This window comes from Macrotis lagotis, chromosome 3 (assembly GCF_037893015.1).
Source record: "Macrotis lagotis isolate mMagLag1 chromosome 3, bilby.v1.9.chrom.fasta, whole genome shotgun sequence".
Taxonomy (NCBI): Eukaryota; Metazoa; Chordata; class Mammalia; order Peramelemorphia; family Peramelidae; genus Macrotis; species Macrotis lagotis.
The window spans coordinates 165,146,127-165,164,138 of NC_133660.1; the positions used below are offsets into that span (position 1 = coordinate 165,146,127).

An 18,012-nucleotide genomic window follows, 5' to 3' on the forward strand; every position below is an offset into this window, starting at 1 on the left:
CTGTGGGTTCTGCCCCTCTGAATATTGACTAGAGTCATAATTTGACAGCTTTTGGAGTTTTGGGGGGAATGAGTTTCCCAGAATTCTTGCCTTCTTTCTGCCATCTCAGCTCCGCCTAGTACATAAACTCTTTCATTGTTGTAGAAACTAGTTTCTGGGTAACAAGGAGTATTAATTGAAATAGAAAACTATAAAACGATATGTGCTTTGATCCTCTAATTCTCCTTTCCATTCCATTCAGTTGTCTAAATTATTTCTTGTACTGTTTTTACATTATGAATTATAAAGTTGATTTTTTAATTGAAATTTTATTGTATTTTCCTAGCTATATACAGTAATAGTTTTTCAAGATTCATCCATTTCCAAATTTATGAGTTTCACATTTTTCTACTACCCTCCTTTCCCTCCCCCTTCCCCAATCTGGTAAAAGTGGTATATGTATATATATTCCTGCTTAATATATTTGCATATTAATCATATTGTGATAGAAGTAAGGGGAAAGGAAAAAGCATGAGAAGGAAAGTCAAAACATAAAATAGTTTTAAAAAAGTAGAAACATGGGGTGCTTTGCTCTGATTTCAGACTTGTAGTTTTTTTCTCTGAATGTGGATGGCATTGTCCATTGCAAGTCTCTCAGGTTTATCCTTGATCTCTCAACTGCTGAGAGGAACTGCATCCATCATAATTGACCATCTCACAATATTGTTATTAATGTGTACAGTGTTCTATTGGTTCTGCTCACTTCACTGAGCATCATGATGTCCATGAAATTCTTTCCATGCTTCTCTAAAATCGGGTTCTTTTGTAGAAGAATAGTGCTCCATAACATTCATGTATCAAAATTTATTCAATCATTTCCTAATTAATGGGCATCCCTTAATTTCCAATCCATAAAATTGATTTGGGGCATGTTTTGTGCTGGTTTTCCCCAGCACCATGATTATTAGTTATGACTCTGCCTGGAAGAGCTTTATAATATTCTATTAGGATAGGTAGGTGATGTTCAGGACCTGTGGGAGTTATGGTTGAGATAGCAGAGAATAGGAGGATGCAGTCAAGAGAAATTATTACAGTGGTGGAGGTAAAATCAACTGATTAATGATCAGAGGTCAAACTGGGAAGAGTCAAACTTTGTGCTATGATTTTGAAGACTAAGTGAAATGTGATGAAGTGATTGGCAGAAATACTGAAATCAGAAGGAACTGTAGGTTTGGGGAGCAAGATGATAAAGTTGATCTTAGACATATTGAGTTTCTTGTAATTCTCTGCCCATTGTGTAATGCTGTTGACTATGGAAAGGTTAAACTTCTATTGACATGTTAGAGTTAATAAAGATGAAAAAATAGATCATATTGAGTATGTGTTCTGTTTGAGGCGGGTGTGGAATGGAAAATACTTCTAGAGTTAAGAAAAAAAATTATCAATGACTGCATTTGTGAAATCTCACAGTGGAACCAAACTGCAGGAGATTTGTGCTGAGTAGATTAGCCTCTGAAGAGTTGTCAGCAGGATAAAAAGGACTCAGCATTTCTTCTAATTGTAGAGAAACAGCTTTCAGCCCTGTGTTCTGAAAAACAATGTTGTTTTTCTGGTTTTCACCCTTTGGAAGTCATTTGGGAATGTTGCCTGTGCTTGTTGCACAAATGTCAACAAAAGTATTAGCAGAGACAGAGCTGCTTTCACAGTCTCCTTTCAGAAGTGCCTTGGAGAGACTATTTTCCAGCTAATTTTGGTAAAGTTACTTTGGAACTGAAAAACTGGGTTAATTTTCCCAGTTTTACACTGATTACTCTTTTGCTTCCTTCTTTCCATACCTAGGCCTATTGAATTATAGTATACATACTTTCTTTATGTTTAAATTTTGTCCTTTTACCTCCAAGGTCAACTGGATTAAGATTGCAAACTAGATTTGCCACTTTTGTTGATTCCATGGTTTTTAGTGTGGATTTATGGCTATACTACAATTAGAAGTTATTGCTTTATTTAGTTCTTGGTCTATAGCGGCAAGTTTGCAAACAGTTTCCTTAGAAACTTTTTGAAGTATCTTAGTAAGTGCCAGTTATTTACATCTCCACCTTTTCTGCAAAACCTTGCAGGAGTCAGGGAGTACTGTAGAAAGAGCACAAGATTTGGAGAGGAGGTAAGAGACTTGGAGTCTAATCCCATTTCTAACTTTAATTAAATAACATTGAGTAAGCCATTTCGGTCCTGTACTTCATCATCCATTAAATGAAGGATTTGGATAGATGTTCTCTACAGTACCTTTCAAGTCTCATCAGTAGTTTTTCAGTCATGGCTGACTCTTTGGGAAGATTTTGGAGTAGTTTGCCATTTCTTCTTGCTCATTTTGTAGGTGAAGAAACTGAGGTAAATAGGTTAAGTGATTTGCCCAGGGTCACACAGATTTGAACTCAGAAGATGAACCTTCCTGATTTCAAGCCCAAAGTTCTATCCAGGGCACCACTTACCTGCCCATTGTTCTAATAATCTTTAGTACCCGAGGACCTATTGCTTATAGGCTTCTCTTTAGCTATATCAGCTTCCAGGAATTTTGTGACCAGAATCTCATTCTTACTATGTAGTTTATTAGTCCCCACTGATAGTACACTTTCACCATTTAACCAGATTTAATTAACTAGGAATGTACTAACAGTAACAGTAGACCATTTCCTTTTCCCCTATAATAAACTTTGAACTTACTCTCCCATAAATGCAAACATTCTTAGTGGGGAGAGCAGAGTTTCATAGGAGTCACATGTACAGTATTCATATAAGGGAATAGACACAGGAATTATTTGTGTATGCATAGGGGTGAGGAGGACAACTCATGCTTCTGATGCTGCAAACTTGCCATTATCATCTTCTGATATCATTGAGAGCTCTCTGCTCAACCTTCCTTCTGACAAGCATTGCTCTCTGTGGCTATCTGCCAGGTGTTGTGTCTCAGGTGCTCCCTGATGAATGATGCCACTCCCTCAGCTGTTCTCTTTGGCTATGTCATCAATAAAGATGGGGGATGGGCAAGTCTATTTTAATAAGCCTCCCTTCTTTGGGGAAGGCTACCGTTCTTTTGTCTTGCTGAGATTTTGATCTGCTTTTTCTGCTTCTTATATCTTAGATATGATTCCAAACTTGTTCTCCCAACTACTTGATTAATAATCCCCTTTCATGAAGTCAGGGCTATGGAACTCTTTAGCCAGCATTCTCAATCAATAACTGAAGTCCTGTCTCCAGTTCTCAGGTATTGGAGTTGGAGTTCTTCCCTTCACCCAGGCTATCCTAGAAGATACAGAAAACCAGCTTGAAGTCAAGTCTACTCTTTGAATTCTTCTGTTTGACTCTTCTGAACTCCCTTGGCCTCTACTGTCTCTTCTGAGTCTCTCAGTTCAATTACCTTTTAACTTCACATCAGAAACTCATTTTGTTTTTAGTCATTAGAACATGCCCAGGACTGCTTACTCAAGTGGAAAAGGAGTTGAGTAGTGAATACATATTGCAAGAAAGATGCTTTCACCTCTCTCCAGGAGCCCCGCCCCCCAATACAAATAGCAATGGCTGAAGACTTTTGTCTCATTTTCTCTCAGCTCTATACATCTTCAACCTCTCTCTCTTCAGCTTTGTGATCAGAAGTTGAATTGAGGAATTTGAGATTAAGCAATACTGTTGAATGAAAGCAAATTTTAATTTAGACTTAATCAAATTTAAAGGAGAACAGAATGAGGTTTTGCTGGGAAGTTTTTTGCTTTTGTTTTGTTTTTAAATGGCATGTGTGACTGTGATCCCTCCTGTAAGAACTAAGTTATTTCTTTGATTATTGTTCAGTCATGTTTAATTCTTCATGACCTCAATTGGGGCTTTCTTGGCAGAGATACTGAAATAGTTTGTTATTTCTTTTTCCAGTTCATTTTATAGATGAGGAAACTGAGCTAACAGGCTTAAGTGACTTTCCCAGGGTCACACAACCAGTAAGTGTCTGAAGTCAGATTTGAACTCGGGAAGATAGGTCTTCTGACTCCAGGCCCACTGCTCTATTCCCTATGCCTCTTAGCTGCCCTGCACCACTTAGTTGTCTGAGATACCAACTGAAATTAATAGGAAATAATGCATCTGAATCTAGATGGGGAGAGGAAATAAATGATCTGGGTTTGAATCCTGACTGATAATTATTCCTTTTACAACTTTGGGCAAGCAACTAGCCACTCACTCTTTTTCATTCCTCATCTGGAAAATGAGGAAACTGGATAAGATCCTTTCTTGGGGTCTTCCTAATTCTATGATTCACTAAAGAAAAAAAGAGAAAGGAACCCTTTTAAAAAATAGCTCTTGAGAAGGAATCAGGAATTTAGGGGAAAGATAATAATTCTGGTTTTGGATATTTTAAGTGATGTGTTGAATGGAGAACATTCAGGTAGAGATGACTTGAAGTAATTTAGAGATGTAGAACCATTACATTTGGGCATTACCTACATAGAAGGAGGTAGTTGAATCCATAGGAATAAATGAGATTGTTGAGGAAGAAAGTTTAGAGAATAAAAGATGACCAAGATCCAATTCTTGGGGAGCATTTTTATTTATGACAAAGGAGTTGTGAGTAAAGAGGAAGGAAGCAAACCAGTAGAGTATGAGTAATGAAATGTATGAGTAACGAAAAGGAGGGAGTACCCTATAGTAATGATAAAACCTTCAAAAAGGTCTGAAGGACTAAGGGAAAAAACCTCTAGATTTAGTCATTAAGAGGTCATTAGTATCTTTTTAAAAATTGAATATTTTTCACAATTACATTAAAAAGCAATTTTTAACATTTGTTTCTTAAAATTTTGAGTTTCAAATTCTCTCCCCTTCCCCCTCACAGATACAGCCATGCAAAATACATTTCCATATTAGTTATGTTGTGAAAGAAAACACAGAACCCCCCCCAAAAAAAAATCCAAGAAAAATAAAGAAAAATTTTAAAAATATGCTTCGATCTGTGTTTATATTCCAATTCTTTCTCTGGAGATGGATAGTGATTTTCCTAATAAATTCTTAGTAATTATCTTGGATCATTGTATTGCTGAGAATAGCTAAGTCATCTGTAGCTATTACAAAATTGCTGTTACTGTGTATAACATTCTGATTCTGCTCACTTCACTCTGCATCAGTTCATGTAAGTCCAGGTTTTTCTTAAAGCATTCTGCTCATCAATTTTTATAGCACAATAATATTACATCACAATAATATTACATCACAATCGTATACCAACACTTGGTCAGTCATTTCCCCATTGATGGGCATCCCCTCAATTTCCAAATCTTTGCCACTACTAAAAGAAGTGCTATAAATATTTTTTGTATAGACAGGACCTTTTTGTTATCTTTTTTGTGATACAGCAAGAGTAGTATTATTGCTGGGTCAAAGAATATACCCATACAGTATTATAAAGTTACAAATTGCTATACAGGGGCAGCTAGGTGGCACAGTGGATAGAGCATCAGCCCTGGAGTCAGGAGTACCTGAGTTCAAATCCGGCCTCAGACACTTAATAATTACCTAGCTGTGTGGCCTTGGGCAAGCCACTTAATCCCATTTGCCTTGTAAAAAAATAAAACTAAAAAAAAACCCAAACAAAAAAAAATTGCTATATAGATTGGTGGATTCAGTTCACAACTCCACCAACATTTTATTAGTATTTAAATTTCTTCACATCCCTGGCAACATGTCATTATCCTTTTCTGTCATATTAGACAATCTGATAGATTTAGATGATACCTCAGAGCCGTTTTATTTGCATTTTTCTAATCAATGGTTAGAGCACTTTTTATATGATTATAGGTTTGATTACTTTGAAAACTGCTTGTTCATATCCTTTGACAGTTTATCAAGTGGAGGATGGCTATTTTTGTAAAATTTGCTTCAGTTCTCTATATATTTGAGAAATGAGACTCTTATCAAGAGGTCCTTGCTGTAATTTTTTCCCCACAGTTATGATAACTGTACTTCCCTTCATCCTGTTTCCCTTATGCTTATCCTATTCTCTCTCTCTCTCTCCTTTTACCCTATACATCTCCAAAAGTATTTTACTTCTGGCTATTACCTTTCCCAATCTTCCCTTATGCCAGCATCCCACCCTTTTCTCTTATTCCCTTTCCCTCCTACTTTCCAGTGGGGTAATATAGATTTCTATACTAAAAGGGAGTGTTTGTTCTTCCCTCTTTGAGGTATTCTGATAACAATGAAATTCAAGTGCTCCCCCAACTTCCCCCATCTTCCTCATACTGTAAAAGCTCTTGTGTCTCTTTTATGAAATAATTTATCCCCATTCTACCTCCCCCTTCTGCCTTTCGCAATGCATTTCTCTTTCTCTCACCCTTCAGTACTTTTGTATCATCCCATCATTTTCAACTCATACCTATGCCTTGTGTTTATAGATTCTCCTTCTAACTGAACTCATAATGAAAAAGTTTTTAGGAGATCTAAATTGGAATGTTATCAGTTTAACCTTATTGAATTTCTCATGATTTCTCTTTCCTGTTTACCTTTTTTATGCATTCCTTAAGTCTTCTATTTGAAAGTCATATTTTCTATTCAGCTCTGGTCTTTTCATGAGGAATGCTTGAGAGGTCTCTATTTCACTGACTGTCCATTTCTCCCCCCGCCCCCCCCCCAATCTCCCCATGAAGGATTATACTCACTTTTGCTAGGTAGGTGATTCTCAGTGTAATCCTAACTCCTTTACCCTTTGGAATACCATATTCCAAACCCTCTACTCCTTTAATATAGCAACTGCTAAATCTTGTGGTATCCTAACTATAACTTCTTGATATTTGAATTGTTTCTTTCTGTCTGCTTGCAATATTTTCTGACCTGGAACTCTGGAATTTGACTATAATGTTCCTGGAAACTTTCGCCTCTTTCAGGTGGTTGATAGATTCTTTCAATTTAATATTTTATCTTCTGGTTCTAGAATATTGGACTCATTTTTTTTTTTAGATTTTTACAAGGCAAATGGGGTTAAGTGGCTTGCCCAAGGCCACACAGCTAGGTAATTTTTAAGTGTCTGAGGCCGGATTTGAACTCAGGTACTCCTGACTCCAGGACTGGTGCTCTATCCACTGTGCCACCTAGCTGCCCCTCAACTCTGTTTTTTAAGGAGTTCTTCTCTACATTGAATTTTTGTACCTCTTTTTACTATCTGACACATTTTGTTTTTAAAGGTATTTTTTTCAGTATTTTTTCCTTTTTTACCAAGATGTTGACTCTTTTTTTAAAAATTTTTTTCCCCTTGTATCACTGTTATTTCTTTTCTCAATTTTTCTTCTACCTCTCTGAAGAACTTTTTGAGTTCTTTCAGGATTGTTTTGGCCCTGAAACCAATTCACATTCTTCTTTGAGGCTTTGAATGTAGCAGTTTTGAGTTTGGCTCTTCCTGGTTACCAAGACAGACAATTTCTTTGTTTGGTTGCTCATATTTCCAACCTATTTCTTTTCTTTCTTTTTTTTGGTGGTTTTTGCAAGATCATGGGTTTGAGGATCTTGCCCAAGTTCATACAACTAATAAATACCAAGTGTCTGAGAACAGATTTGAACTCAAGTCCTTCTGAGTCCAGGGCTGGTGTGCTTTCCACTGTGCCACCTAACTTCCCCCCCGCCCAACCTATTTCTTAACTTTTAGTTTATATTAAAATTGAACTTTGCTCCAAGTGTGGAGAGTGTATTGTCTCCAGTGCAGTTGTTTCCAGAGCTGTTTCTGGGAATCTGTAAGCTTTCAATTCTTCTAAGGTGGCATGATCTAAGGAGAGGTATGTATACTACTGTCCTGGCTTAGCCTGTGCTCTGGTCTCTGAATGACCACAAGCAATCTTTTCTACCCTTAAACTGTGACCAGGATCTTTGATCTCCGACAGCTATAAGCTCTGATGTGCTAGTGCTCTTCTTACCCTGGAACTGTGACCCAGGGCTGGATCTGAGTATGGGTAATGCACCAGTCCTACACCCAATGCCAGCAAAGGATCCCTGTAATATCTTTCTGACTGGTTCTCTGACCCCCTCGCTGTCTGTGAACTGAGAGCTCTGGAAGCAGCTGCTGCCACCATTAATTCAGTTACCCCAAAGATCAGTTTCTAGAGACTTTTAATGGAGGTTTTTTAATAAAGAGGGGTAAATGTAGCAGGACTCTAAAGTATTTATAGGAAAACAAGGCTTGAGAAGAAAAGAAGATGGGAAGGAGCCACCACAGTTTATTGAGTTGACCTGCTTAGACTTTATTTAGGGAGATAACTTGGGCAACCAAGGGGAGGATGGACTGGAGTGGTTAAAACTTGAGATGAGGAGACAACCCAGAAGATTTTTATGGTATAAAAAGTATAAGATTATGAAGACCTGTACCAGGTTGCCAGACATATATGAGAGGTGTGGTAAAGGTAGAAATAACAACATTTGGCAATAGATTAGATATGTGAAATTAGTGCAGGTGAGATGTTGAGGATGACACTCAGATTTTAAACCAAATGTTTTAGGGGAAAGTTAATGAGTTCTCTTTTGAACTTTAATGAGTTTTGAGATGGCTTTTGGAAAATCCATTTTGAGATGTGTAAGAGGCAGTTGATTTAAGATCAGAGCTCGGGAGACATTAGGGCTGGATATATAGGTCTGAAATGGAATGGAAACCAAGGGGCTCAATGTGATCATTAAACCCATGGGAACAGATGAGATCGTCAGTCAAGATAGTATAGAGGATGAAGAGAAAAGGGCCAGACAGACCATTGGGAGACATATGTGGTTAATGGGTCTGATCCACAGCAAATGGGAATAGAAATGGGAATTATTGTGTACTCCACCTAAACCCATAGTATCAACTAGATGAGGATGAAATTTGAACTGTTTTTGATTACATCCAAGTCTTTCTGACTGAATAATGATGTTGCTGACAAGTCGTCATTCAAGCAATATTGTTATAAAGCATAAAGATTTATCTGAGTCTACTATCGGGTAACTCATTGTAGCTACAAATTGCTGTCAGGTACATTCAGTTCAATTCAGTGTGATATGCTAAGAATGGTCAGATAATTGGTCTTGGAGCAGGTCAGTTATCCTAAATACACTGTACCTGCTTTGCTGGGGAGAAGCAAACAGTTGGTCACAGACATCACTCCTGGGTGGTTTCAATGACATTTAAAGCTGGAGTGAAGAGAGCAAAAATCTCTAATGCTATAGATCAGTATGTGACTGGCACCACTGGTGAGGATGATGATTCAGCCAAATGAAAAACAATGTTTAATGAAGTTCCTAAACTTTTAACTGAGGTAGAAGAGAAAGAATGGATTGATGCATTGAAACTAGTATGTGTCTGCTCGGATGCCTTTTTCCTTTTTAGAGATAATGTAGATAGGGCTAAGAGGAGCTCTCTCAGGTCCAGTTGCTGACAGATAGTGATTGAAACCTGTGATGAACTTGGAATAACAACTCAGTCATACAAATCTTTGATTATTTTATCACTGATTCTGATGTATACTTTTCTGAATTTTTGCAGAAACATATCATAAATAATTGTGGACAATCATGATGAAAAATTTTAATGAATATATTTTAAAATGTTTCATCAGTATTTGGTTTTTGGAATTTGAAAAAATATATTAAGAATGTTTTATCAAAGAAATTGTCATGGGAATAAGTTTCATTATATAATTTTCTCTTTGAGGATTGAGCGTCTGATGTATATGATCTCTACTGTGTATCTATCTGTTGGAGAAGATGGGATGAAGCAGGACAAAGGGTCCTTTATAGGGGCTTGTCTTGGTAAAGAGAAGGGCTCCCTTTTCAAATGAGATAGAGGTGAAAGAGACAGTGGAGGAGGATATCTGAGTGGTGTAAGATGAGGAGGAGGAAAAACAGAGCTCTTGGTGCATGACCTCAATTTTTTTTTTTTGAAGTATGAAGCTTGGGGACCTTTGGTGAAACTTGTGAGGTGAGCAAAACAGCCAAACAGGGAAGTATAGAAGTATAATCTTGTTTCATTGAGGCCCAGGTGAGATTACGTTACATAAATTTGTACTGGACACAGTCAACAGAGATCTTGTTTTTTTCAATCACTTTTAGTAGTTTAGTTTAGTATAGTCACACTGTGAATAGGAAAGAAGGCAATATATTTATAGAGTAACCAAGTTTGGGTTTTGGCAAAGTCTGATTGACATTAGGCCACGGGACTTGAGTGTAAAGAATAGTATACAGTTGAAATGACTTACCCAGAGTCAAGATAGGGAAGGGAAGAAAAGATAGCAAATGCAGAATCAATGGACTGAGGAAGAACTGAGTATGAAAGGACTGGAGGTCACAATGAGGATGAAGAACAGGGTTGAGAATTGTAAGGAGGAGGAAGCATAGAATTATACAAGATTATGATCAAATTAGGGAATTTTGGATATCACAATTATGGAACTAGAACACTTATGAGTGATTGCAAAGTCAAGTATATGCCTTTCTTGGTGTGGAGAAGTAGCCCTTGGGAAATGAGTAGAGTGAGGGGCTTTTGAATTAAAATATAATTAGTACTGACTAGAAAGGGTGGCTATGGATACAGGGTTAACAAAAGAGAGCCAGAACTAGTAAGTGCAAGAAGATGCCATGATGATGATGATGATGATTGATTGTGGAGGTCCAGCCTCTGTGGGGTCCTTGGAACCTGACAGGAGGGATAGAGTCGGTGAAATGAGTTGAGTCAACAAGTGGGTAAAGGCAGGAGCAGGTTGACTGACTGTCAGCTGCTTAGATTTATTTTTATAGTTTCAGAATCATGTATGTTTCAAGCAAGCAAGCTGAGATCATTTCCTTGGTTACAAAAGTGTACAATTTTCATCATCAATCATATAGTTCATATGGTTATAAGTTTTAATCATGTGATTACAAGTTTAAGTAATAATCATATAGTTAATTGATTTCTTATCCCTACTCAGACCATGATGACCTTAACCTGTCTGTTACCTTATTTATTACTATATTGTATAATTGTTAATTCATTTAAAGTTATTAATTAAGCAATTCTTTTAATGGAAAGTTTTTTTATATTTTTTGTGTAATGTTTTTCGATACACTCCTTTAACAATCTATAGTGAGGGTCTTTATGCTTGTCCACCCATCCGTTAACTCTTACAATAACCAATTTTTCTTTCAGGCCTTGTTGGTAGAAGCCACAGTTTCTGTGACTTTTTTATTCTTTCTCATGAAACTAAGGCTGCTGGAGTTCACATATCGGTCACCTGTACTATTTTCTCACCATCTTTTTCATATATTTCTGTGTATTGTAAGGGGGGCAAAACTATTAATTTCCCTGGATTTCTATCTGACCCATCTTGTATCTGTTTTCCCTGCATATATTCTGGCATCTCCTTGGAATTCCCAGTGTTGGGTTTTCCAGAGATTTCATAATGTTGAAGCCTTTTGTATGCCTCAGGGAGAGGCAGTTCTGTTAAATTTGGACAGAGTTTACAATCTGTTTTATTCAAGGAATTTCTCTGAAATCCTTCCTTTATAGTCATTCCAGTATTAGGGTGAGTAAATATTGCAATCAATAATAAACCTATAAATATTGGTATGTATGAAAACTCTATATATATTGAAGAAGGAAATGTTGTTCCATCAGGCAGTGTGACTACCTTGAGTCTTCTTGCTGTGACTGTGTCAAGCAGCTTAGAGACCTTGACTCCCAACAATTGATCATCATCATTATTATTATTGTTGTTGTTGTTATTATTGACATATAGTGGAAAGTTAGGAAATAGGTACACAATAGATAGTGTACCAGGTCTGGAATCAGGAGAACTATTTGTCCTAAATTTAAATCTGGCCCAAGACACTTATTAACTGTGTGACCCTGGGCAAGTCACTTAACCCTGTTTACCTTAGTTTCCTCACCTATCAAATGAACTGGAGAAGGAAATGATAAACCACTCTAGTGTCTTTGTCAAAAAAATTCCAAAAGAGATCATGAAGATTTAGATACAACCAAGAATGACTAAACATCAATTACAATCTATGTATTTTTGGAGTCCCCTACTAAGAGGGTAGGAGTTGAGGTGGAGGCAGACATTTCACTCATTAAGGAAGGAGAATATTCTGGGGATTAGTAGATAATAGCTACCAGGATATTGATTGTATGACAAATTTGGATTGAGTGATGGTAGTAGAGGGATTGTCTAGATGTGATAATGGAGAAAAAGAAATATTCTGACTTCCCCAGTAAGATCTAATGAGCCTGGTGGCATAAATAAAAGTTCAGTCAGTCAAAAGCCATTTTAAAACATATAAATATATTTTTATTTATTAAATATTTCTCAATTACATTTAAAAAATTTTTAACATTCTAAAAATTTTTGAAGTTCAAATTCCCTCCCTTCCTCCTCCTACACCTCCATTGAGAAGGCAATTATACTAATCATCATATCAAAATATATTTCCATATTAACCATGTTGCAATAGGAAAGACACCAAAAAAAAATCCTAAGGAAAATAAAATGAAAAAGTACTTCCATCTGCACTCAAGAGTTTATCAATTCTCTTTCCTGAGGTGGATGGCATTTCCCATCATAGGTCCTTTGGAATTTCTTGGATCTTTGTATTGATCAGAATAGCTAAGTCTTTCACAGTTAATCATCATTACATTATTGCTCTTATTGTATATGTTGGTCTCCTGATTCTGTTCACTTCCCATCCTTCTCATCATTTCTTAAAGCACAATAGGTTTCTATCACAATCACACACTATAACTTTTTCAACCATTTCCCAATTGATGAACATCCCCTCGAGGTCCAATTCTTCACCATTGCAAAAAGAGCTGCAATAGATATTTTTGTTCAAATAGATCCTTTTCCTTTTTCTTTATCTCTGTGGGATATAGACTTAATAGTTGTAATCCTGGGTCAAAGATTATACAATTGTATAGCCCTTTGGTAATCGTTTCAAATTGTTTTCCAGAATGATTGAATCAGTTCACAACTCTATCAACTGCGCATTAGTCTCTATTTTTCTACATCCTCTCAGCATTTTTCTTTTTCTATCATATTAGTCATTCTGATGGGTGTGAGGTAGTATCAGAGAATTGTTTTAATTTGTAGTTCTCTATTCAATTGTGATTTAGAACATTTTTTATGTGACAATTGATAACTTTGGTTTCTTCTTCTGAAAATTGCCTATTCCTAGTCTTTGATAATTTATCAGTTGGGAAAGGTTGAAAGGTTGTGCATGACCTGTGGGAGAGCATTCTGAGCTCATATTGGTCTGATCAACCACAGTCAAACATATTGTAATTTGTCTCCGACTTAGTCATGTCATTTTGGCTTTCTTTGATAATAAAGGACAAGAACCATCAATTGAGGAATGACTTGTTTTCTTATAAATTTTATTCCATCTCCTATTTAAGAAATGAACCATTATAAGAGAAACTTAGTATAAATTTTTTGCATGTTTTCCTTTTAATTTTGGTTGTATTAGTTTTGTTTGTTACAGAACTTTTTAAATTTAATAAAATCAAAATTATTCATTTTGCTTTTCCTGATCCTTTCAATCTCTTGTTTGGTCATAAACTTTTCCCTTATCCATAGATCTGACAGGTAGCTTTTTCTTTGTTCCTCTAGTTTACTTCCGAAATTATTCTTTATGTATAATCAATCATCCATTTTGAGCTTATTTTGATTTATGACATGACATTAAAGCCTAGATTCTTCCAAAGTGCTTTTCAGTTTACCCAGCAATATTTGTCAAATAGTGAGTTCTTGCCCCAAAGGCTTGGATCTTTGGGTTTATCCAATATTATATACTACAGTCATTGACTACTTTCTATTGTATACCTAATCTATTCCACTGATCCACTTCTCTTTTTCCTAGTCAGTGGAGTTTCATAAATATTGCTTTGTAATGTAGTTTGAAATCTGATTATAGTTAAGCACTTATTTTTATTCTGCACTAAAAAGGGTAGACAGATATGCAGTGTTAACAGCAGGGAGCTAGGTTTTAATGAGTGACAGAAGCTACTTCTATTAAAATGAAAATAAACAATTGAAATTTACATAATGTTTTAGGCTTGCAAAACACTGCATAATATTTGATCCTTAGAACAACTCTGTGAGGTATTATTATGGTTTTATAGATGATTAAACTGAGGCACAAGGCAGTGAAGGGGCTCATCCAGCTTTACACATCTTTTACCTGTCTGAGAAAGAATTCTATTTCATATGTTACTAATTCCAAGACCAGCTCTCTGTCCACCACAGCAAGCTCCCTCTATAATTGCCCAGAGTCTTTGTATTGGTCTAATTTCCCCAGATCGAATTTCCCTAGCAGATTCTAAGCATATTGAGAATAGAGATTGTCATTTTCATTTTTGTGTTCCCAGGTAATACATGTTGAATTCAAAAGGATGGGGGGGAGGGCTGTTTGGCTCTCTAAGCCCCTTGTTCTCCATTTTATCCATCTTACTAATTGCTAGTTTCTTTGTCATTTTAGTGCTTTTCTGTCACTCCATTTGAACAAGAACAGGAAAAGCAAGAGGAGCAAGGAAACAACTAGCTTGAATTATAGTTATAAATTCTCCACCAGAGGTTTAAACTATTTAGTGAAAGGAGAATTTTAGATGTATCCGCAGAGTATTTTATTTTTATTCTAAACTTCTCTCCTGTTAACTCCTTTAAGACTTGGTTGTAATTATTTTGGAAGTTACATTGTGTCTTAGACTAAAGAAAATGCTGTGGAACAAGAAGATTGGAAGGACTTCTCCCTGTGAGGGAACCGCAGGTTAAAACTGGCTACTGAAAACCTTATTATGCAACCTTGGGTCTAATATGATTTTTTTCTCACTACAGGTTAGTAGCAAAGATGAAGATTTTCTTGATCTTTCTGTTGACGTGGAACAGAACACATCAATCACACACTGTCTAAGGTAACAGATTCTGTCGTGTCCTTATTTATACTTTTTTATGGTTAATTTAGTGATGTATAAATTAACAAAAAAAAAACCCCAAAGGTTCCATCTCATTATTCAGGAATTGCTTCTGTCCCATTCTTCTCAAGTCTATCATTTCATTGCCTTTGCTCCCTCCTGGAATGAATTAATAGTAAAGAAGAATGGGCCATGAAAGAGGAGATCTGTAGAGAGCAAAAGTAAGAAGATATTTTAGAAATTTTTTTAAAAAGTTTTAAATGTTTGATATTCTATTTAATTTCTTAAGTATGAGTTGTATGCCTTTTGCTTATATCAGTCACAGTTGTACAAATGTATTGGCTTTGGAAGGAAGGAAAGCAAAGGAAGAAAAAGAAAAAGAGAAGAAAGAAGTAAAGGAAAGGAAGAAAGAATTTTAACTCTAGAGTTTCACTGTGTCAGTCACTGTGCTAAGTACTGAATATAAAAGTAAAAAAAAAGTTCCTACCCTCAGGGTACCTATATTCTAATTAGGGAAGACTTTACTAAAAAAAACCCAGACAGAGCAAATATAGTACCCAAAATGGGAAGGAGTATGGTTTTTGAAGTCTTAAGACAATCAGGAATTGAGCAAATTGAGTGGGGAGTGAAATGAAGGCAGACTGGGCTTGGGGCTCTCTGTCCCAAGAAGAACTCCCCAATGAAGGGAAGCTAGGTAGATGTTGTAGCTATTTTAGATGCTGAGGGAAGTTCCAAGATAAGCCTAAGTAGAAGGGATATGAGTTTAAAATCTAGAGTAGGTTAGGAACAAGACTGGAAGATAGACATGGACAGACATACAAACTGATATGGTCAGTAGAAAGCAGTAGCTTGCAGTGCAATCCCAATAATTTTTTTTAATCTAAGTTCTTCCATGTTACTTTTTTCTTTTCCTTTCTTTCTTCTTTCTTCTTTTTTTGCTTCTTTCTTTTCCTCTTCCTGCCCCACTGCCCATCAAGTGTCAAGATCAGCAGGCAGCCTCAGGGAAGATGTACACAAATGACAAGAGGAGTGAGAGGAATGCAGAGGGGTGGGGGTGGGGGTATGGGTGAAGTGTTCTGAGAGGAAGGAGAGTTGACTCTCTCCCCCCAAAGGGGCTGAAAGACAGGCTGGGAAGGCTCTGTAGAGGAAAAGGTAGAATTTGAGTTGAGCTTTGAAGGAAGGGAGGAAATTCACCACATGAGGATGGATGGTGAACCCATTTCAGGAACAGAAGACTGAGCAGAGGCATGCTGATGAAGAAGAGTCCAATGAGATCAGATAGAAGAGAAATTGTGAAGCAATTTAGATCCTGACCTCAAAAGAGTCTTTAGTCCAAGATGATGAGTAGGTTTCCTTTACAAATAACTGATATTAGGCAGAAAAAAAAAGAAAACTACCATAGGCTATAAAAGATGGCAGATTGGATTGATCACTTTCCAGTGGGAACATCAAGAAGACTTCATGAGCAAGTGGGCTTTAAAAGAGGGGAGCAACTTTAAAGATGGAAGTAACTAAAGTAGGCATTTAGTGAATGCTTGTTGACTGATTGACCTACCAAGAGAGCAATGTCTTGGAGAGTTGGTAGAGAAGGACAAAAAAAAAAAAACAAGAAGACTACCAGTTTTGTTGTGTCATAGACTGAAGAGAATGTTGTGGAACAAGAAGATTGGAAGGCCTTGAATGCCTGGTAAAGGAGTATTACACTTGATAATCACCAGGACATAAACCTGGGAATGTCTCTTATAAATTACTGTTCCTTCTAAATAGAAAATAAATTCAGAATGGTATGCGTCTTTGTATTTCCTTCTAGCCATCTTTCTGTTTTCTTCTTATCTATGTTTTTTACTGACATTTCATTTATTCTCCTTTGTATATTTTATTTGTTTAGTTTTTTAATTAATTAGCATTTATTTTCTCTCTCGCATCAATTTCACCACTGGAAAAAAAAAAGGAAAAACACTCTTGTAGCAATTATACACAGTGGGCAAAACAAATACTAGAATTGGTCATCTTCAAGAATGTATGTTTCATTCTGCATTGTGAATCCATTCCCTCTCTATAAGGAAGTAGACAGCATAGTACTTCAGTAATCCTTTGGAATCATGGTTGGTCATTGCATTCATTGATCAGAGTTCCTAAGACTTTCAGAGTTTGTTTCTGCAGGGTTGATCTCTTGATTCCTGTATAGTTTAAAAAATGCTTCAGTGACCTTTTCTTTTCTTTTTTTTGACAACCCCTATCACTAGGCCTCTCTTGTCTTCCCCTTTCTTTTGGGGAAAAAAAATCCTATATTGCCCATCTCTATAAATATATGTCTCATTCCATACTTTGAGTCCATTATCTCTTTCTAAGGAGGCTGGTAGCATATCTGATCTATCTGTGTGTGTTCCAGTCTCTTAGTTAATCATCACATAAAACACAGTTGTTAAGTCTTTCAAAGTTGTTTTTCTTTACAGTTTTATTATTGTATAAAGTGAACTCCAGGTTATGCTCACATAATTCAGCATCAGTTCATCCAAGTCTTCCTGGGTTTCTCTGAATGCTCTCTTTCCTCATTTCTTAAAGTACAATGGTAGAATATTTCTATATCATAATTTGCTCAGCCATTCTCCAGATGAAAAGCATCCCCTTAGTTTCCAGTTCTTTGCATAACAGCATTGAAATAAGCTACTATAAATATTCTTGTATATAGGAATAGTCCTTTCCCTTTCCCTTTGATTTCCTTAAGGAACTAGTAGTAGTAGTAGTATTGTTGGGCCACAATTTAATGCTTTGGGGCACACAGCTCTAAATTGTTATGACTTTGTCATTAACAATGCATAGTGAGTAGAGTGCCAGCCCTGAAGTCAAGACCTGAATTCAAATCCAGATTCAGTTACTTATTAGTTGTGTGACCTTGGGGAAGTCACTTAACTCTAATTGCCTCATCTCTAAGGCTATCTCTAATTGTCCAGATTCCTATTAGACCACTGGTTGTAGAGAAGAAAGTGAGACTGGTGACTTAGTACAGGCCCCCCCCCACCCCATCCAACTCACATGCATGTCATGGCTTCATCTCCTTGATATGGTCTTCTTAGAGAATGAGGGAAAACATCATCATCAGAGAG

General features: G+C 36.5%; 1 protein-coding gene across 7 annotated transcripts in view; it reads left to right on the forward strand.

The window, feature by feature from the left end:
* Positions 1–18,012, forward strand: part of USP46 (ubiquitin specific peptidase 46) — a 74,166-nt gene that overhangs the window by 35,000 nt on the left and 21,154 nt on the right. For all 7 annotated transcript variants that reach the window (XM_074229446.1, XM_074229439.1, XM_074229445.1 and 4 more), the window contains one exon: positions 14,829–14,905. In XM_074229446.1, the coding sequence (XP_074085547.1) occupies positions 14,829–14,905 (77 nt within the window). The remainder of the gene's footprint in view (positions 1–14,828; positions 14,906–18,012) is intronic.